The 22,556-nt window shown below is 48.4% G+C and overlaps 1 protein-coding gene across 1 annotated transcript in view; it reads left to right on the forward strand.

The window, feature by feature from the left end:
* LOC140120739 (L-gulonolactone oxidase-like) overlaps positions 1-21,700 on the forward strand; it is an 88,529-nt gene extending 66,829 nt beyond the window's left edge. Inside the window, exons 9-12 of the mRNA XM_072139691.1 lie at positions 14,886-15,035; positions 15,850-16,014; positions 17,008-17,098; positions 21,282-21,700. Coding sequence (XP_071995792.1) covers positions 14,886-15,035; positions 15,850-16,014; positions 17,008-17,098; positions 21,282-21,410 — 535 coding nt within the window. The 3' untranslated portion in view covers positions 21,411-21,700. The remainder of the gene's footprint in view (positions 1-14,885; positions 15,036-15,849; positions 16,015-17,007; positions 17,099-21,281) is intronic.
* Positions 21,701-22,556: the final 856 nt, after the last annotated feature.

The raw sequence follows: 22,556 nt of genomic DNA on the forward strand, positions 1-22,556 counted from the left end.
CCCACATTTAGTAGTCTAATGGGTACTTGTCCTCGGGATACAGTGACTAGGCTCCTGGCGGCTAGACTGGGTAGGTCTTCATCAACTGGTAGGGGTTCTACCATCGCCTGGTAGTCTTGACCTTGGACGCCCATGCAGGCTCGGCACCATACTAACGTCTCAGTCCCAGGTTGAAGGCGGACAGGGCTCTGCAGATTTCTCCATTAAGGCCAGCAAACTTCTGTTGCGCCGCCAGAACCTGCATAGTCTCCTGAATTACCTTCCGGGAACCGTTAGGCACTGTTGGCAAAGAGTCATGGAGAGCCTTCAGCACTTCCGGGTAGCAGTTGCGGAGGACATTGGTACCCAGTACCAGGGAGAAGTTACCGTTTTCGGGCACTCGTGTCACCACTACGCCCTTTCTGGTTAACTCAGTGTCTCCAATGGTAAGTGTGGGCTCCCAGTAGCCGCGGATGGGTACGTGTTTTCCTTTCATAGCAATAATGTTCAATTAAGCCTTGGGAGGCTGGATTTAGGATGCTCCTCCTCGGCATCTCTCAAAGGTAGCACTCCGGAGGATGGTCACTTGAGAGCCGGTATCAATTAGGCCGGTAGGGTAACTCCGTTGATGGTTACATGAACCATGGGGCGAGTCACCACGAACCTGGGCATCCAGTTCGCATCTCGGGGACTTAAAGGTTCTTCCCTTGGGGGTCGTCCCTTAGCTCCAAGGGTTTGTCGTTTAACTGACGACATCCATCCTCTTCATGCCCGTATTTACGGAAGTAGCTGCACCGCTGGCAGGGTTCCTTCTGACTCCAGGTGCTTAACAACTTTGCTTCCCTTGGGCGCGGTTTGGCCGGGGAGTCACGAGGGGTAGATGCCCGTACAGAGCCCTCTGGAGGTTTCTTCCTCATAGCGGAGACAGTCACTTCCAATTGGGTCAACCGATCGGGTATTTTATGCAGGGTGTCCGCCAGATTAGGGACCTGTCCTGCTAAGCCAGCAACTTCTGTAGCCGCAGGAGTAGGTGATGTCGGCTGCCTTGGATGGCAAGCTAGAGCAGAGTCTTCCACTTCCGCCGATTCAGGCTCTTTCTGCGGTCCAGTAGGCGGTCGGTCCCCTAATATGTCAATGGCAATTTCCTTAAACTCAAGAAAGGAGGCCTGGGCATGTTGAGAAGAGATGATCTTTAGTTGACACCATCGATTTCTATCAACAAGTCCATTAATGAATTGTTCTCTCAAGGTTTGGTCAGAGATTTCAGCGTCTTTGGGATCAAGACCGGTTATGGCCTTCCATGTCTCCGAGGGACTCTTGAGGCTTTTGTCTTTTCCCGAAGAATTGCTGCTTCAACTCTGAGGCAGTACACTTGACAAAGGTGTTGCGCAGCCTATCAGGAATTTGGACCACATTCTGGCACTGTTCTCGGGGCCAAGACTTGACTTCCCGGAGAGCGGGTCCTTTCAACTGCCCGATGAGGATGCCCACTTTCTGTTCCTCTGAGAGCGGGTACAGGGCGAAGGTGGCTAACAACTTGTCTCTAAATTCAGGGAGAGTGTGTAATTCTTCCTCGTAGTGGGGTAACCAGGGAGCCCCCAGATAGTAGGGCATAGTCAGAGGCATCATGGTGGGGGTCCCAGGGACACTGGCTGTAGCAGGGCTGAAGGGACTTTTTGGAGGGCTTAACATGCTCCAGTACTCTGAGGAGGGACCAGGGGACAGGACCTGCCCCAGTCCCGTATCTTCGTCCTGGGTGGACATGACTGGCTTTGCTGGGGGGAGTCTGCAGGGTTACACAATATCCGTTGCTATGGGCGATGGCTAGAATGGGACGTGGGCACCTTTTTTTTTTTTTTTTTTTTTTTTTTAAGGCTTTATTGACAAATAGCAAACAGAAACCAACAACAATAAAACAATAAAAAAAGGTGGGCACCTTAAGACACAGTCACTATTCCCTGGGAGGTGAGCCAATAACCTAGCGTCAGAAACAATCTCTACCCCCCCTCACTCGGGATCAGCCGCGGTGACAGGACAGCTCCGATGCACGAAGGACTCCGTTCCCGATGTCCGGCAGGCAGCAGGGGCTCGGTGATGCTCAGCGGTGCTCTCCTCCAGTCGCAGGACACGTGCGCTGGAACTCCGGATGAGGCGCACGTTGCTGGCAGGCTTCAGACGCGGCCTGCGCCGAAATCCAAGATGGCCAATTAACCCTCTTCATTGCCGGCCGCACACGCTCCAGCTCCTCCTCCACGGTACTTCACGCCACTCGCGCAGGGGGTGGAGCTTGATGATACCTCTGGATTCTCCGCCAGTGAAGATTTTTAGTGGGCTGGAAATGCTTGCTGCGCCACACGCCTCTGAGGTAAATGCTTCAGGCACGGCAGCGCCGGATGTAGCAGAGCTGACAAAGTTCTTGCAGGGTTTAACCTCCTGAGTGTTGGAGCGATGCTCGACAGCACGTGGAAGCAGTAACACAGTCCAATGTAAAAAATGCACACAATCACTTGGGCCTAAACCCGGATGGCAGCAGGGTTAGGCAGCACAGTCTTTGTAATAAAGTACAGTCTATAGTGCCAGAATAAGGCACAGAAGTATAAATCCTGATCGTGATGCCACTTGCAACATCCCCCACCGGGGCTTAGCCTTTTCTTGGGGCCTGGAGACAGCCAGGGCCCGGAATACCTGAGTGGCTGGCGGTTGCGGCCTAGTGTCACGGTGCTTGGTATAGGGACCAGAGGGCTGTCCTACAGCCTGGCAGGTCTCCAGTAGGGTGGTGTTGGCAAGAAATGATGAGGGAGAGGCTGCTATAGCGGATCTCCCTGGGGCAACCCTTTGGTGACTAGAGTATAAGTCTCTGTGTGGTGAATAGGGTGCCCGTGATGGTGACAGCCGTAGTAGCAGGGACCAGACGGAGGCAGACGTTGAACAAAAATAACTTACAGTTCTTTATTGGAACCGGCAGGAACAGTAGCGACGTGCCTTGACAAATGGTAGAATGCTGGAGATGCAGTTGGAGGGAGCCACAGGAGTAGATCTCCAGCCTGGGTGCAAGGGCAGGCTGGGAGGTAGCTGTGTCCTAGTAGGATGCTTCAGCTTGTCCTGGTTTGCTTCAGATATCACCCTTGAAGGTAGGATGATACCCCTTTCTCTCACTAACTAACTTTTCACTCCAATCAGGCAGGGAGCTGAGCTCTGACTGCTCTCTGACTAACTGGTCAGATCTGGTCTGGTGTGCTAGCTGCACTGAGTCCAGCCTAAGACTGACTCACTTGACTGGATCAACTCCAGTCTTATTCTGATCTCTAGAACTTTCCTGACCAGGGGTTTTGTTACTCCCACTGGTCAGGTGGTGGCTACTCCTCCAATTGCATCCCAGCTTACAGATACAATGGGATAACACATGTGATTGGTTAACACATATTACATCACATCAACACTTAACTCCTGCCTTACCAGGCAGACTCTACCGCTGCAGTGCTACCCTGTGTGATGTAGTGACATGCTGTGGGGCTGATCAGACCCTTCACAGGCTGCAAGCTACATGATGGGACGTATTCGCAACAACCCCTCTGCCTTGCATCGGCAAGGGTGTTGCAGATGGATAGATAGATAGGAGATAGATGGATAAATGGATGGATGGATAGATAGATAGGAGATAGATAGGAGATAGATAGATAGATAGATAGATAGATGATAGATAGGAGATAGATAGATGATAGATAGGAGATAGATAGATGATAGATAGGAGATAGATAGATACATAGATACATAGATAGATAGGAGATGTATAGATAGATAGATGATAGTTTCTACGGTTGAAAAAAGACACTTGTCCATCAAGTTCAACCAAGGAAGGGAAGGGATTGGATGAGGAAGGGATTTAGGGGAAACAATTCTATATAACATAACCATCAATGTTATTTAGGTGTAAAAAGGCTTCTAGACCCTTCTTGAAGCTCTCCGCTGTCCCTGCTGTGACCAGCGCCTGAGGCAGACTATTCCACAGATTGACCGTTCTCATAGTAAAAAAGCCCTGTCGCCTCCGGTGATTAAACCTTGATTTCTCCAAACGGAGACAGTGCCCCCTCGTCTTTTGATTTGATCTAATCTGAAACAACTTCCCACCATATTTTTTGTATGGACAATTCATATATTTAAATAAATTAATCATGTCCCCTCGTAGTCGTCTCTTTTCCAGAGATAGATAGTCGTCTCTTTTCCAGAGATAGATAGGAGATAGATAGATAGATGATAGATAGATAGATAGATAGGAGAGAGATAGATAGGAGAGAGATAGGAGATAGATAGATAGATGATAGATAGGAGATAGATAGATAGGAGAGAGATAGATAGGAGAGAGATAGGAGATAGATAGATAGGAGAGAGATAGATAGAGAGATAGATAGATAGATATGAGAGAGATAGATAGATAGATAGATAGATAGATAGATAGGAGATGTATAGATAGATAGATAGATAGATAGGAGATGGATGGATAGATAGGAGATAGATAGATAGATATGAGAGAGATAGATAGATAGATAGATAGATAGGAGATGTATAGATAGATAGATAGATAGATAGATAGGAGATGGATGGATAGATAGGAGATAGATAGATAGATAGATAGATAGATAGGAGATAGATAGATAGATAGATAGATATGAGATAGATAGACAGACAGATAGACAGATAGATAGATAGATATTAGATAGATAGATAGATAGATAGATAGATAGATAGATAGATAGATAGATAGGAGATAGATAGATAGATAGGAGATAGATAGATAGATAGGAGATAGATAGATAGATAGATAGATAGATAGGAGATATATAGATAGGAGATAGATAGATAGATAGTAATTTCCTTAGTGTATGTGATAAGTTGGTTCCTTGGTGTGTATTACACATTGATGTATCAGGACTTCCCCTCCTCTTTGTGTCCGGAACATATTTCTCTCTCTATGTCTGTTCTGGTTGTTGGTTATTACTCGGTGGCTTGTATTTTATGGTAAATGACGTCTCCATCCATAACTGAGGATCATTCATGTCTCTCGCTGCTATGATGTAGGATGTAGACACTTTCCTTCTAGATATAATGTCCCGGTGATTCAGGATTCTCTGCCGAGCCGGAATAAGATCTGGATCACCAGGAGGATCCCGTGTTCATCTCCTCACGTTAGATACTGACGGAGTATTATAGGATGACTTCTGCCTCGCTGAGTGATGTTACAGATTAGATTGTTATATTAATATAATCTGACACCCGGGCTTGTTCTGTAGTGGTTACTTTACAGAATCTGCCAAACCGGACCAAGAATTGCCCCAATTATTCTATCAAAAAAGAAAAGGGGAATGGGCTTCTAATTTTGAACCCATATATTAGGTGACATCGTGAACCCTGTATAATTAGGTGTATAGGAGAATTGTAGATCAGCTGGAGCTCCCAGACCTACAATGGAGACCTGATGGGGGTCAGTGGCCGTGTCTGATCTGCTGTGACCTGTCCCCGGCTCCGGCTAAACTGGTCCCTGTGGCAAAAAAGTTTGGGGCCAGACCCAGGGGAGTAGCACATAGTGAGACTTGTTGGGTGTCACATTGTGTCCACATCTCGCTGCTCGTAACATTTGTAGGTTCCATCTATGATGTTGCCTCCAGCGTGAGTCTGAATGTTGGTTTATCTCCTCCTTCGAGATGACAGATGGGCGTCAGTCGGGCCGGCAGATTGGCGTCTGTTCCCCCGGTGGGCATGGGGTTTTTGATCTCGGCGCGGCCTCCTGTAGGTTCCCCCATCATTCACACTTACATGAAACCCCTTTAAGGCCTCGGCTATATTTTATTTTCAGGATACATTTAGCGCATCCATCATTTCACGCCCCATTTCTTCCCTACGTCACCGCGTCTTACCGAGCAGAACATGCTGATTCCTTGGTTCCTGTTTTCCCAGGTGACTCCAATGTCCCTACAACATTATAGGTGCCGTCCCTGTAGAAAGATCTTTATGGAAATTAAGGTTTTTGTATGAAGAAGAAATAAGATGAGAGGAAGAGGCCGGCTCTGAGGAGCTCCACAGGCGCCAAGACATGAAAGGACGTTTCCGCCTTTAATCGACAGACTCAACCCGTAATGACTTTTCAAAGTAACTTTTTAAGATACTAATTGTTATGCGCAGTGAGGCAGCGCTATTGGTGGAAGCCGCGGTAACGGTGGAGGCAGTGATTGATGCAGATCCTTTTTCCATTCTGGTCACAAAGAGGTTCTGCAGTAGCTGGAGGATGGGTGGTGCAGAGCGCTGTATCTAAGCCTATCATGGCGCATGTTATCCTAATCTGTGAATCTAAACCTGTTGTACTCATTTCCCCGCATAAACATCATTGTGGTTTGGAGTTTATTCGGGCGAATAGTGTAATAAGCCTTAATAAAGGGGTTAATACTGAAAGTTACACAAGCAGTGACTGCCCCCTAGTGGTGGAATGTGGAGACTGCAGCGGGAAACATGCGGCTGCATTAACCTGAAATTATCGATTTAGTATTACGTTGCAGGTAAAAAACTTAGAGGTTTTTGAAGGTGAGAAGTAAAAATTGGAAACACAGAAACACAAAACAAGGTCAAGTCGTTAAGGGGTTAAAACCACCTCTATGCTGACTATCAACATTGAGGTGGTTTTAACCCCTTAACGACTTGACCTTTCGTTTCGCCATCTGGCGCTAATCACGTTTTATACTTTTATATCTTTTTGGGGACTGCACGACAGTTTGATTGTTTTTTTAAGCGTTTTGGGCGCTATTTTCCATTAAGGAGTTCAGTGCCGAGAATAATTTTATTTTGATATATATCGGACATTTAGGGACGCAGCGATACCCAACAGGTTTATGACTTTAGGTATTTATTTAATTTTATATGAGCTCTAGGGGAACAGCGGAGATTTGAACTTTTAGTTTCTCATAAAAAATGTTTTAACTTTTTAAACTTTTTTGACGATGACGTCTACGGGGACAGCAATGACAGGGTTAACACCTGTGATCAATACTAGCACCGATTAGGGGAGATACCGGTGGGTGTTTCCTGCTATATGCAGCACACACTGTGAGCCCTCTCCATAAGGGCGCGGTCACACGGCGGTTTTTTTAGATGCATTATAACATCTGAGGAGGTGATTTGCCTTATTACAATACTGTTAATATTTGTGTTTATAAAATGCAACCGTTAACATGTTGTTAACATGTATAATACCACGTTAACAAAAAATATGTGTTAACATTGTGTTTACGTTGCATTTTGGCTCATGTGAGCCCTTTTATTTCTTGCAGCCTATTGGTTAAATCTCCCGGCTGTTAAATAACATCTAACAATAACCTGCGTGATTTATTCTAAGTTTCCTCTTCAGCCAGGTAAATGGCCCCTCAGTAGCTTGGGGCCAGTAGTGTGAGCAACTACTTCTACTACTACTACCCCCACTATCACATAGGGGCACATTTACTAGGGGCCGCGGACCGCATTTTTGTCGGGTTTCCTGACTATTTCCAATTTGCGCCGCACTTAAGTGGGGTTTTTGGCGCACGAGATCGGATTTTGGAGCAATTGCGACGACTTGCATGCGACACAAATCGGGGTTGTGGCCAACGGACAACCCGGCTGATTCGGGCTGAGCGCGGGATTTAACATTCAAAATTGTGTCGCAAGACAATGCACTTACATGCACCAGGAAGAAGAAGGTGAACTCCGGGGACCTGAGCGGGGAAGTGACACATGCAGGATATCGGGCACAGGATCTTAGTGACTGCCTGCACGGACAATGCACTTACATGCACCAGGAAGAAGAAGGTGAATTCCGGGGACCTGAGCGGGGAAGCGACACATGCAGGATATCGGGCGCAGGATCTTAGTGACTCCCTGCACAGCGCATTATACACGGACAATGCACTTACATGCACCAGGAAGAAGAAGGTGAATTCCGGGGACCTGAGCGGGGAAGTGACACATGCAGGATATCGGGCGCAGGATCTTAGTGACTCCCTGCACAGCGCATTATAAACGGACAATGCACTTACATGCACCAGGAAGAAGAAGGTGAACTCCGGGGACCTGAGCGGGGAAGCGACACATGCAGGATATCGAGCACACGATCTTAGTGACTCCCCGCACAGCGCATTATACACGGACAATGCACTTACATGCACCAGGAAGAAGAAGGTGAACTCCGGAGACCTGAGCGGGGAAGCGACACACGCAGGATATCGGGCGCAGGATCTTAGTGACTCCCCGCACAGCGCATTATACACGGACAGTGCACTTACATGCACCAGGAAGAAGAAGGTGAACTCCAGGGACCTGAGCGGGGAAGCGACACATGCAGGATATCAGGCGCAGGATCTTAGTGACTTCCCGCACAGCGCATTATACACGGACAATGCACTTACATGCACCAGGAAGAAGAAGGTGAACTCCAGGGACCTGAGCGGGGAAGTGACACATGCAGGATATCGGGGCAGGATCTTAGTGACTCCCCGCACAGCGCATTATACACGGACAATGCACTTACATGCACCAGGAAGAAGAAGGTGAACTCCGGGGACCTGAGCGGGGAAGTGACACATGCAGGATATCGGGTGCATGATCTTAGTGACTCCCCGCACAGCGCATTATACACGGACAATGCACATACATGCACCAGGAAGAAGAAGGTGAACTCCGGGGACCTGAGCGGGGAAGTGACACATGCAGGATATTGGGCGCATGATCTTAGTGACTCCCCGCACAGCGCATTATACACGGACAATGTACTTACATGCACCAGGAAGAAGAAGGAGAACTCCGGGGACCTGAGCGGGGAAGTGACACATGCAGGATATCGGGTGCAGGATCTTAGTGACTCCCCGCACAGCGCATTATACACGGACAATGCACTTACATGCACCAGGAAGAAGAAGGTGAACTCCGGGGACCTGAGCGGGGAAGCGACACATGCAGGATATCGGGAGCACGATCTTAGTGACTCCCCGCACAGGGCATTATACACGGACAATGCACTTACATGCACCAGGAAGAAGAAGGTGAACTCTGGGGACCTGAGCAGGGAAGCGACACATGCAGGATATTGGCCGCATGATCTTGAAGAATCGCGCAAGACTTCATCCTCGTCGGAGAACACACCTTGGGGATTGCGACAGGACCGGGTAAGTAATTGTGCCCCATAGTATCTACAGACATGAGATATCAGAGTGCTGCTGCCATCTAGTGTCCATTCTCCATAACATCATCCTACGACTAACTACTACTACATTGTGTAATATACAATATAATGTCCCCCTATTAGTGGAGCACAATGGCTCCGGGGACCTCCATACACCCCAATTATAATGTGACCCACTTATAACACCCCCAGTCTTAATCCTCTCTCTAATAATGACCAAAACCTCACACCTTGAGACAGACCTCCCAAAATAGGAACATCTATTATCTGGGGCTCTCGCTGTTGCTTACCCCCTTTTCTCTGCCCCTATGGCTCCACATTACTACCAGGGCTGATTTTAGCCTTTCTGCTGCCTGAGGCGAAAATGGAAATGGCGCCCCCTCCACTGCAACGGACCCCTGATCCCTGCTACATTTGGGTCACCAAATTTATTGTCACAGATCAGTGGCATTTAGTACCTTTATAGGATATGATCTATTCCATCAGACAGAGGAATTCTTTTCCACACTGTGCACCCAAATATGACACAGTCACTTACAGTATAATGTCACCTGGATAATATATACCCAAGACAACAAAATTGAAAACACAAATAACAAATCCTGTATATAGCCTAATTAAAATATAGATAGTATATGCAGCCCGAGCTCCTCACAGAGAACATATACAGGTAGGTGTTGCTCATACATAGTATATACATGCAGGACCATCCCCCAATTATAGTATATACAGGTAAAACCCCCATAGATAGTATATACAGGCAGGACCCTCTCCCTATAGAAAGTATATAAAGGCAGTACACCCTCTCCCATAGATATTATGTTCAGGAACCCCTCCCCCCACCATTGATAGTATATACAGTTAAGAACCCAGTCCATAAAGAGAATATACAGGCAGCTCCCCCACCCCTCTATATAGTAAATACAGGCAGAAAACCCTCATAGATATATAAAGGCAGGACCCCATAAAAAGGTACACACATAGGCCGCAGAATGCCCTGGAGGCAGACGGTGCCCAGAATACCCGGGTGGCTGGCGGTTGCGGCCTAGGCACGCTAGTGTCACGGTGCTTGGTATGGGGACCGGAGGGCTGACCTACAGCCTGGCAGGTCTCCAGCAGGTGGTGTGTGCAAGAAATCTGGAGGGAGAGGCTGATGTACTGGTTCTCCCTGGGGCAACCCCTGAGTGTCTGTAAGATATGGCCCTGGGTAATGGATGGGGAGCCCGTGGTGGGAACAGCCGTATCCAGGGATCAGACAGAGGCAACAGTAACTCACGGTTCTTTGTAAGAAAAACTGCAGGGAAAAGGCCAAACGTTCTTGTTACAGATGCCAGATTACTGGAGAGTCTGGATTACTGGAGTGGTCATGGAGAGTGATCCTCAGGAGTTGGGTCACCAGCCTGGTTGCAGATGCAGGCTGGGGTGTAGCTGTGTCCAAATATGGAAGCTGCAGCTTTGTCCTGGGTGTTCTGTGTGTAGCACTGAAGGTGCATGTCACACTATCTCTCTGGTAACTGACAATCTGCAAGGTGTTCTCTCTAGGAGAGATGGATTCCAAGATGCGCTCCTCTGTCAGGAGCTGGGGACCAAGAGCTTGTGCTCTAAGAGGTTTCTGGAACTCAAGAGATCTGCCCTTTCCTGCCCAGGGGTTTGTTAGACCCTGGTCAGGTGGTGGCTCAATCTCCAATCACACTCCAGTTCACATGGAAGAATATCATTGGATAAGAAACATGATATACCTTACCCCTTGCTGTACAGGCAGGGTCTACCACTGCTTATTACCTCTATAGGACTGTATAATCCCTGGGGTGAGTTGCGCAGGCTCACCTGGTGGGGAGAGACACAGACTGAAGGGTTTATTCGCAACACTCCTCTGCCTGCACATTGGCAGGGGTGTTGCAGATGGAATGGGGTGGGCTAGGACCCTGGAGGGCATAGAAGCCCTAAAATAATCACAAATGATAGTGTTTTGTATTATTTTCCCCTTTCTGCCATCTCCACGGCAGGGAGGAGAGGCGTGAAGGGAGCGCAGCCAGCGGGGGATGGTCCGGCATGGGGATATAAAACCTACACTTGCTGCAGGCAGTGACTTCACACATGAATAGTCTCTGGTTTTGCTTATTTCTATGTCAGGTACAACCTGCCATAGAAATAAGATGTGCTGCAGCCACATGCCAAATATGCAACACCCCGGCCAATACCTAGACAGGTTGGTAGTTGCGAATAGCGCCCTCTGCAGGTTAGGAGCTGGACACGGACAAGGCACTTACATGCACCAGGAAGAAGAAGGTGAACTCCGGGGACCTGAGCGGGGAAGTGACACATGCAGGATATCGGGTACAGGATCTTAGTGACTCCCCGCACAGCGCATTATACACAGACAATGCACTTACATGCACCAGGAAGAAGAAGGTGAACTCCGGGGACCTGAGCGGGGAAGCGACACATGCAGGATATCGGGTGCAGGATCTTAGTGACTCCCCGCACAGTGCATTATACATGGACAATGCACTTACATGTAACAGGAAGAGGAAGGTGAACTCCGGGGACCTGAGCGGGGAAGCGACACATGCAGGATATCGGGCGCACGATCTTACAGACTCCCCGCACAGCGCATTATACACAGACAATGCACTTACATGCACCAGGAAGAAGAAGGTGAACTCTGGGGACCTGAGCGGGGAAGTGACACATGCAGGATATCGGGCGCACGATCTTAGTGACTCCCCGCACAGCGCATTATACACGGACAATGCACTTACATGCACCAGGAAGAAGAAGGTGAACTCCGGGGACCTGAGCGGGGAAGTGACACATGCAGGATATCGGGCGCAGGATCTTAGTGACTCCCCGCACAGCGCATTATACACGGACAATGCACTTACATGTACCAGGAAGAAGAAGGTGAACTCCGGGGACCTGAGCGGGGAAGCGACACATGCAGGATATCGGGTGCAGGATCTTAGTGACTCCCCGCACAGCGCATTATACACGGACAATGCACTTACATGCACCAGGAAGAAGAAGGTGAACTCCAGGGACCTGAGCGGGGAGCGACACATGCAGGATATCGGGCGCAGGATCTTAGTGACTCCCCGCACAGCACATTATACACGGACAATGCACTTACATGCACCAGGAAGAAGAAGGTGAACTCCGGGGACCTGAGCGGGGAAGGGACACATGCAGGATATCGGGCGCAGGATCTTAGTGACTCCCTGCACAGCGCATTATACACGGACAATGCTCTTACATGTACCAGGAAGAAGAAGGTGAACTCAAGGGACCTGAGCGGGGAAGCGACACATGCAGGTATTAGGTGCAGGATCTTAGTGACTCCCCGCACAGCGCATTATACACGGACAATGCACTTACATGCACCAGGAAGAAGAAGGTGAACTCCGGGGACCTGAGCGGGGAAGCGACATATGCAGGATATCGGGGCAGGATCTTAGTGACTCCCCGCACAGCACATTATACACGGACAATGCACTTCCATGCACCAGGAAGAAGAAGGTGAACTCCGGGGACCTGAGCGGGGAAGTGACACATGCAGGATATCGGGCGCACGATCTTAGTGACTCCCCGCACAGCGCATTATACACGGACAATGCACTTACATGCACCAGGAAGAAGAAGGTGAACTCCGGGGACCTGAGCGGGGAAGTGACACATGCAGGATATCGGGCGCACGATCTTAGTGACTCCCCGCACAGCGCATTATACACGGACAATGCACTTACATGCACCAGGAAGAAGAAGGTGAACTCCGGGGACCTGAGCGGGGAAGCGACACATGCAGGATATCGGGTGCAGGATCTTAGTGACTCCCCGCACAGCGCATTATACACGGACAATGCACTTACATGCATCAGGAAGAAGAAGGTGAACTCCGGGGACCTGAGCGGGGAAGCGACACATGCAGGATATCGGGTGCAGGATCTTAGTGACTCCCCGCACAGCGCATTATACAAGGACAATGCACTTACATGCACCAGGAAGAAGAAGGTGAACTCCAGGGACCTGAGCGGGGAAGCGACACATGCAGGATATCGGGGCAGGATCTTAGTGACTCCACGCACAGCGCATTATACACGGACAATGCAGTTACATGCACCAGGAAGAAGAAGGTGAACTCCAGGGACCTGAGCGGGGAAGCGACACATGCAGGATATCGGGGCAGGATCTTAGTGACTCCCCGCACAGCGCATTATACACGGACAATGCACTTACATGCACCAGGAAGAAGAAGGTGAACTCCGGGGACCTGAGCGGGGAAGCGACACATGCAGGATATCGGGCGCAGGATCTTAGTGACTCCCCGCACAGTGCATTATACATGGACAATGCACTTACATGCACCAGGAAGAAGGAGGTGAACTCCGGGGACCTGAGCGGGGAAGCGACACATGCAGGATATCGGGCGCAGGATCTTAGTGACTCCCCGCACAGTGCAGACTGGCGAAATGCATAACCACCTTCTCCTTATACTCCCGGGGCACTTTCTTGAATAACCCACATAAAACACCATTTTCCTGATATATGTAATGAAATAATTGACACTGAGGCTCATGTTGGGTGGTGGAAACCGGTCACAGCTTTACCATCACATATCTTAATATAAATATAAATCGTTAGAAAACTCGGAAATCTCAGCAACAGACACATTTTAATGTAAATCTCCACAGCGAAGAAAAACAGCTCGACTGCACTATGGCCATCCGGACTCCCAGATGACAAGTCGACCAGACGAGCAAAGCAGCATTCCATTATTTCTCCATTTCTCACCGCCAGCTGTGACTTCGTTATGAACGGACAATGCAGTTACATGCACCAGGAAGAAGAAGGTGAACTCCGGGGACCTGAGCGGGGAAGCGACACATGCAGGATATCGGGCGCACGATCTTAGTGACTCCCCGCACAGCGCATTATACACGGACAATGCACTTACATGCACCAGGAAGAAGAAGGTGAACTCCGGGGACCTGAGCGGGGAAGCGACACATGCAGGATATCGGGCGCAGGATCTTAGTGACTCCCCGCACAGCGCATTATACACGGACAATGCACTTTCTGTGAACGCCGCGGACAGGTAAGTAAATTAGACCCAGTATATAACATTGCCATCAGAGAGCACAGCAGTGTGAGTAGAAGCTCTAATCCTTGAATTAAAATCCATATATCACAGTCCTGCTGCTACTAACAACATACACAAAGGTAAGATTACACACATCTCCAGGGACAATACATAACACTGGCTAGAGAGCACAGCAGTATGAGGACACACCCTTAGTGCACTTTGAGAAGTTACAATCCTGGAATACAAATTGATATATCACAGTTCTGCTGCTACTAACATCATACACAAAGGTCTGATTACACATCTCTCCAGGGATAATACATGACTATAAGTCTATGGTCACACCTGCTTATGGTTTCCTTTTACATCTGGGGTTCCCTGCAGTAGGTCACAGGCAGTCAGTAACACCCGGGTAGGTAGGTGCTTCATTACTGTGTGCCCAGGGAGGATCCTGATTGGTCACATCCTCAGGACAGATGAATATTTGTAGGTCACACTTTCCAGGGGAAGGTCACATCTTCTGCACCCGGTGACTGCGATGTTAGAGGCTGAATTAGAGGGAACGTCATGTTCTATGTACATAAGACCCCCAATCATGTAACTTCTTCTACTGTTCTCTGTTGTCAGCACCTTCATCCCACGACTGCTTCCAGGGATAAATCGCTTCTTCTTCTGGCTGCTCTTCTCCGGTGGAAATGATCGCGTCGACATCAGCTACAAAGTGTTCAACTTCGACTGTCTCTTCAAGCAGCACGTGCAGGACTGGGCTATCCCCATGTGAGTGGCGGGGGCGGAGTCACTGTTACTCTTGACAACATTCTATAACATTTGTATCATTTTATTGGATACATTTTGAGTTATTTTTGCATAGTGTCCTCCAATCACATCCAAAGCTGCATCGCAAACCCTACTAGAAGCTGTAAATGGACAGCAGTCAGTCTCTAAGCCACGGTCAAAGGCATCTCATCTATAGCATTGAGCTCCCAGAATGCTCCAGGGCCTTATAGAAAGCCAGGATACCTAACCTTTAGTATGCATTAGTCAGTATGTACAGTAACTGAGAAGTGACTTCATGTCTGAGCAGCTTCCATCTCTGTAATTTGCTGTTGTCTCTGAGCTGCAGGGTGGACACCTACCTGCTGTGACTCGCTGCTCCTCCTCCCTTCTCCATAGACTTCTATGTAACTTTGGTATCTCACTGAACTTTGGTCTTGTTGCGCACACATGAGTTCTGCCTCCGGCAGGGTGTAATAGGGTTGGTAACCACTGATCATAGCCACCAATGACCGCCTGGGGCTGCAGTAATTGGGGTAGGGGTGCAGCCAATCTTTGAGAATAGTCTTTGGGTCACACTGAGGAATCTTCCCAACTTGAATCTTCCCACAAAAAACAAGCCCACACTCAGCTACTGTAGAAAAAAAAACATTGTAAAAATATGACTGGGGTCTTCATAAATACTCATAGTGCAGTGACAACCACTAGACCAGGATATGCTCCGCCCAGTTGTCGCCTCCTCCGGCAGCTGATGTCTGCACAATGTTCAGTGATTCTTCAGTAATGGGAGATTTTTTATCTTTTACCATTTTTCTAGAGAAAAGACTAAAGAGGCGATACAGCAGCTGAAGTCGTGGCTGGAGAGGAACCGCCAGGTGGTGGCGCACTTCCCCGTAGAGGTTCGATTCGCTAAAGGAGATGAGATTCTGCTGAGCCCCTGCTACCAGCGAGACAGCTGCTACATGAACATCATCATGTACCGGTGAGACCTATGCGGCGCCCCCTACTGAGCAGGCATTATTTCTTTAGCACCACCTACAGGAAGGGCAGAGTAATGCACCAGTCCGTTGTGGGTCAGGAGACTTTTAATCAGTAGAACCTGACAACTTCAGTACCAAATATGGACCATCTCATGTACATGACCTCACCCCTTCTCCCTAAAAAAGTTCTTAATAGGAGATGGCACAACGCCGGCCACAAACAAGATAATAGTCAGCCGGACCCTCCATGTCTCCTATGATTGACAGATGATTGACAGATGATTGACAGATGATTGACAGATGATTGGCTTCTGACAACTTTCCCCCAAGATGGAATCATGTGTCACATTACTACAATGTAGAAACTGTAACACCGGGAGGGTCAAAGCATTTTTACCTGAGGGTCAGTCTTTATGCTTTTGGCTGGAGGTTCCCTTTAAGAAGCTAAAAATATCATGAAGCCTCTGGCCTCCTGCTCCTTCTGTTCCAGGAAGGTCCAAGGCAACTCCAGATCTGGTACAAGAACCTTGGAAGAACCTTCTGTCTCTAGAACATCTGGTGGTCAGGGCCGAATCAAAGGAGGGGCTCCTGGGGCTCGAGCCCCGGGGCCCCCACCACTTTCACTTTTTAAGGGGCCCCCACCAGTTTCCGACAGTCAGCGACTCAGCTCAGTGACTGTCTCTGTGTGCAATGTGCAGTGGCCCGTGGCCGCCCGCAACACACATAGAGGTCTAGGCTGTCAGCTGTGTCAGTGAGATACAGCTGCCTTCGCTGGGGGAGAACGCCGAGATTGCCATTTTCTATAGGGGACTGGCAGGCTATATACCTCCAAAAACATTGTTGGAAGGGCCCCCACCAGTTTGCGCCCGGCGGCCCCACCACCCTTAATCCGGCCCTGCTGGTGGTGCACATCACTTTCTATTCCAGGCTTTGGATGTTTTTGGACTTTTGATACTAACTTGGTGATAACTTGGTGAATGTTTTCCTCCCCTTAGGCCTTATGGTAAAGACGTCCCGCACCAGGATTACTGGTCAGAGTATGAGAAGATCATGAAGAGAGTAGGAGGACGACCCCACTGGGCTAAGGTACCACCTATGTGTAGCACCCTTCTTTACAGCCATCCACCCTGACCAGGACAACTTTTTGAAACATGAGTTTTGTTGACTTTTGAGTCCAATGAGTGCTCCCATCATTGGTGCAGGAGGTTGTGACAAGTACTCACCACTCCCAGGTCCTGTTCTGCCTCCAGACATTGGTTATATGCACTGGCACCTCAAACTGGAGAGAAGGTGAGAGAGGTAAGTACTGCACTGTACTCACCCCTCTGCTGTCCTCTCCTGGGTCCTGATGCCAGGGGACCTGAGCGGGGAAGCGACACATGCAGGATATCGGGCGCAGGATCTTAGTGACTCCCCGCACAGCGCATTATACACGGACAATGCACTTTCTGTGAACGCCGCGGACAGGTAAGTAAATTAGACCCAGTATATAACATTGCCATCAGAGAGCACAGCAGTGTGAGTAGAAGCTCTAATCCTTGAATTAAAATCCATATATCACAGTCCTGCTGCTACTAACAACATACACAAAGGTAAGATTACACACATCTCCAGGGACAATACATAACACTGGCTAGAGAGCACAGCAGTATGAGGACACACCCTTAGTGCACTTTGAGAAGTTACAATCCTGGAATACAAATTGATATATCACAGTTCTGCTGCTACTAACATCATACACAAAGGTCTGATTACACATCTCTCCAGGGATAATACATGACTATAAGTCTATGGTCACACCTGCTTATGGTTTCCTTTTACATCTGGGGTTCCCTGCAGTAGGTCACAGGCAGTCAGTAACACCCGGGTAGGTAGGTGCTTCATTACTGTGTGCCCAGGGAGGATCCTGATTGGTCACATCCTCAGGACAGATGAATATTTGTAGGTCACACTTTCCAGGGGAAGGTCACATCTTCTGCACCCGGTGACTGCGATGTTAGAGGCTGAATTAGAGGGAACGTCATGTTCTATGTACATAAGACCCCCAATCATGTAACTTCTTCTACTGTTCTCTGTTGTCAGCACCTTCATCCCACGACTGCTTCCAGGGATAAATCGCTTCTTCTTCTGGCTGCTCTTCTCCGGTGGAAATGATCGCGTCGACATCAGCTACAAAGTGTTCAACTTCGACTGTCTCTTCAAGCAGCACGTGCAGGACTGGGCTATCCCCATGTGAGTGGCGGGGGCGGAGTCACTGTTACTCTTGACAACATTCTATAACATTTGTATCATTTTATTGGATACATTTTGAGTTATTTTTGCATAGTGTCCTCCAATCACATCCAAAGCTGCATCGCAAACCCTACTAGAAGCTGTAAATGGACAGCAGTCAGTCTCTAAGCCACGGTCAAAGGCATCTCATCTATAGCATTGAGCTCCCAGAATGCTCCAGGGCCTTATAGAAAGCCAGGATACCTAACCTTTAGTATGCATTAGTCAGTATGTACAGTAACTGAGAAGTGACTTCATGTCTGAGCAGCTTCCATCTCTGTAATTTGCTGTTGTCTCTGAGCTGCAGGGTGGACACCTACCTGCTGTGACTCGCTGCTCCTCCTCCCTTCTCCATAGACTTCTATGTAACTTTGGTATCTCACTGAACTTTGGTCTTGTTGCGCACACATGAGTTCTGCCTCCGGCAGGGTGTAATAGGGTTGGTAACCACTGATCATAGCCACCAATGACCGCCTGGGGCTGCAGTAATTGGGGTAGGGGTGCAGCCAATCTTTGAGAATAGTCTTTGGGTCACACTGAGGAATCTTCCCAACTTGAATCTTCCCACAAAAAACAAGCCCACACTCAGCTACTGTAGAAAAAAAAACATTGTAAAAATATGACTGGGGTCTTCATAAATACTCATAGTGCAGTGACAACCACTAGACCAGGATATGCTCCGCCCAGTTGTCGCCTCCTCCGGCAGCTGATGTCTGCACAATGTTCAGTGATTCTTCAGTAATGGGAGATTTTTTATCTTTTACCATTTTTCTAGAGAAAAGACTAAAGAGGCGATACAGCAGCTGAAGTCGTGGCTGGAGAGGAACCGCCAGGTGGTGGCGCACTTCCCCGTAGAGGTTCGATTCGCTAAAGGAGATGAGATTCTGCTGAGCCCCTGCTACCAGCGAGACAGCTGCTACATGAACATCATCATGTACCGGTGAGACCTATGCGGCGCCCCCTACTGAGCAGGCATTATTTCTTTAGCACCACCTACAGGAAGGGCAGAGTAATGCACCAGTCCGTTGTGGGTCAGGAGACTTTTAATCAGTAGAACCTGACAACTTCAGTACCAAATATGGACCATCTCATGTACATGACCTCACCCCTTCTCCCTAAAAAAGTTCTTAATAGGAGATGGCACAACGCCGGCCACAAACAAGATAATAGTCAGCCGGACCCTCCATGTCTCCTATGATTGACAGATGATTGACAGATGATTGACAGATGATTGACAGATGATTGGCTTCTGACAACTTTCCCCCAAGATGGAATCATGTGTCACATTACTACAATGTAGAAACTGTAACACCGGGAGGGTCAAAGCATTTTTACCTGAGGGTCAGTCTTTATGCTTTTGGCTGGAGGTTCCCTTTAAGAAGCTAAAAATATCATGAAGCCTCTGGCCTCCTGCTCCTTCTGTTCCAGGAAGGTCCAAGGCAACTCCAGATCTGGTACAAGAACCTTGGAAGAACCTTCTGTCTCTAGAACATCTGGTGGTCAGGGCCGAATCAAAGGAGGGGCTCCTGGGGCTCGAGCCCCGGGGCCCCCACCACTTTCACTTTTTAAGGGGCCCCCACCAGTTTCCGACAGTCAGCGACTCAGCTCAGTGACTGTCTCTGTGTGCAATGTGCAGTGGCCCGTGGCCGCCCGCAACACACATAGAGGTCTAGGCTGTCAGCTGTGTCAGTGAGATACAGCTGCCTTCGCTGGGGGAGAACGCCGAGATTGCCATTTTCTATAGGGGACTGGCAGGCTATATACCTCCAAAAACATTGTTGGAAGGGCCCCCACCAGTTTGCGCCCGGCGGCCCCACCACCCTTAATCCGGCCCTGCTGGTGGTGCACATCACTTTCTATTCCAGGCTTTGGATGTTTTTGGACTTTTGATACTAACTTGGTGATAACTTGGTGAATGTTTTCCTCCCCTTAGGCCTTATGGTAAAGACGTCCCGCACCAGGATTACTGGTCAGAGTATGAGAAGATCATGAAGAGAGTAGGAGGACGACCCCACTGGGCTAAGGTACCACCTATGTGTAGCACCCTTCTTTACAGCCATCCACCCTGACCAGGACAACTTTTTGAAACATGAGTTTTGTTGACTTTTGAGTCCAATGAGTGCTCCCATCATTGGTGCAGGAGGTTGTGACAAGTACTCACCACTCCCAGGTCCTGTTCTGCCTCCAGACATTGGTTATATGCACTGGCACCTCAAACTGGAGAGAAGGTGAGAGAGGTAAGTACTGCACTGTACTCACCCCTCTGCTGTCCTCTCCTGGGTCCTGATGCCAGCACATACAACCAACGTCTGGACACAGCCGAGCGGCACACCGTAAGAAGCTCCAGTATGCCAGAGGGGGCAGAAGAGGATTTGGGAGAGATGAGTAGTTTTTTTGTCTGGTGTGGGGTCCCCGTTATCATAGTCCTGGCTCGGGGCCTCCAGTATTACTAGTTGGGCCGGGGATCTCCAGTATTTAGCCAGACCTTGTGTCTCCAGTATTATTATTGAATGTTCTTGGGGTTTACAGTATTATTAACATTTTATACTCTGGCGATCAGTGTTGGGATGTTCTACTCTAGGGTTTCTCCTGTATTATTAATATTGCATGCTTTGGGGGGGGGGTCTCCAGTATTATTGTTTGCTCTGGGGTCTACATTATTATATTATCTGGGGGTCTATATTATTATTATCGTGTACTCTGAGGTCTCCATTAATATTAAGTGTCTGCTCTGGGGTCTCCAGTGTTATTAATATTGTGTCCTCTGGGGTCTCCATTATTAATGGTCTGGTTCTGCGCTGGGTCGGTAGTATTACTTTTTGCCTGGTCTGAGTTTTTATTAGTTTTGGTTTCTGGTGGCATTTTGCACTGATCTAAGGTGCTGGTTACTCGTGTGACTCCTTGAGGTTGAGCGGTGACAATGTAGCCCTCAGTCCATGAATGTGTCCACCACCACTGCTCTAGATCATTGACCCTGACTCTTTGTACTTCTTCCCAGGCTCACACTTGCACTCGGAAAGACTTTGAGAAGATGTATCCCGCATTCGGCAAGTTCAAAACAATCCGAGAGAAGCTTGACCCAACAGGGATGTTCCTCAACACATATCTGGAGAAAGTCTTCTACTGAGAAGAACACAGTCCTCCAGACAAGATCTTCACGTCTCCCCAATGTTCACACCTCTACACTGTGCTCAGGACTTTGTGAACTTTGTTGGAAAGTTGAAGGTTCCTCTCATCTGCCGTATGTCCTAGAGGTCCATCCTGGTGCCTCCTCCTACTCCACCACCCACAGGGGCCAAATCATGTGTGACCAGGTCCATTTTCTCACAACTCCTGAAAACTTTGTCATAAATGGTTGATAGATATTCCAGGTTCCTTCATCCTTTTAAGCAAAACAATGCAAAATAATATAATAAATGTGGTTCCAAAATATCAAAAATAGGTGTTTTTTATTATTACTTTTTTTTTTTATTAATATTTTCTTAGCTATCCAGTCTTCTCCACTGTCTGGACATTGTGCCGAGAATTGAGAGGCTTTTAAAGATAAAGGGCCACATGTATCACTTGTTTTTTCTGTTATTTTTGCGCCTTTTCATCGCGTCGCACTGTTTTTGCGCCAGTTTTGAGACTAGACACCAAACTAGCCATGCAGCAAAAATAACTGCGCCTAATAATCATTCATCATTAGCGACTTGTTTATTTAGGCACAAAAACTCTTCAGCCCGAATGTGACGCAAACTGAGAAGCAACACTAATCTCTTGTGTAGAGCAGCTCATCCCCAGCAGCAGAGCTATGCAGACACTGCAGACACTACACACAATACAGACACTATGTGCAGCCTCTGTTTACCGTTCATGACCTTCTGTTTACAAACAATCTGCAAAAGCAGCAGCCCAGAGCAGGAGAGAAGAGAAGTGAGTAGGCGCTGCAGACATTACAGAGAAGTGTCCCCCCTGTAGCAGGATAGAAGAGCAGGGAGAGGGGGAGAGACAGTACAGAGAAGTGTCCCCCATGTAGCAAGATAGAAGAGCAGGGAGAGGGGGAGAGACAGTACAGAGAAGTGTCCCGTGTAGCAGGAGAGAAGAGAAATGAGTAGGATCTGCAGATAGTACAGAGAAGTGTCTCCCATGTAGCAGGATAGAAGATCAGGGAGAGGGGGAGAGACAGGACAGAGAAGTTGCCCGTGTAGCAGGAGAGAAGAGAAGTGAGTGGGAGCTGCAGACAGGACAGAGAAGTGTCGCCATGTAGCAGGACAGAAGAGAAGTGAGTAGG

This window comes from Engystomops pustulosus, chromosome 3 (assembly GCF_040894005.1).
Source record: "Engystomops pustulosus chromosome 3, aEngPut4.maternal, whole genome shotgun sequence".
NCBI lineage: Eukaryota > Metazoa > Chordata > Amphibia > Anura > Leptodactylidae > Engystomops > Engystomops pustulosus.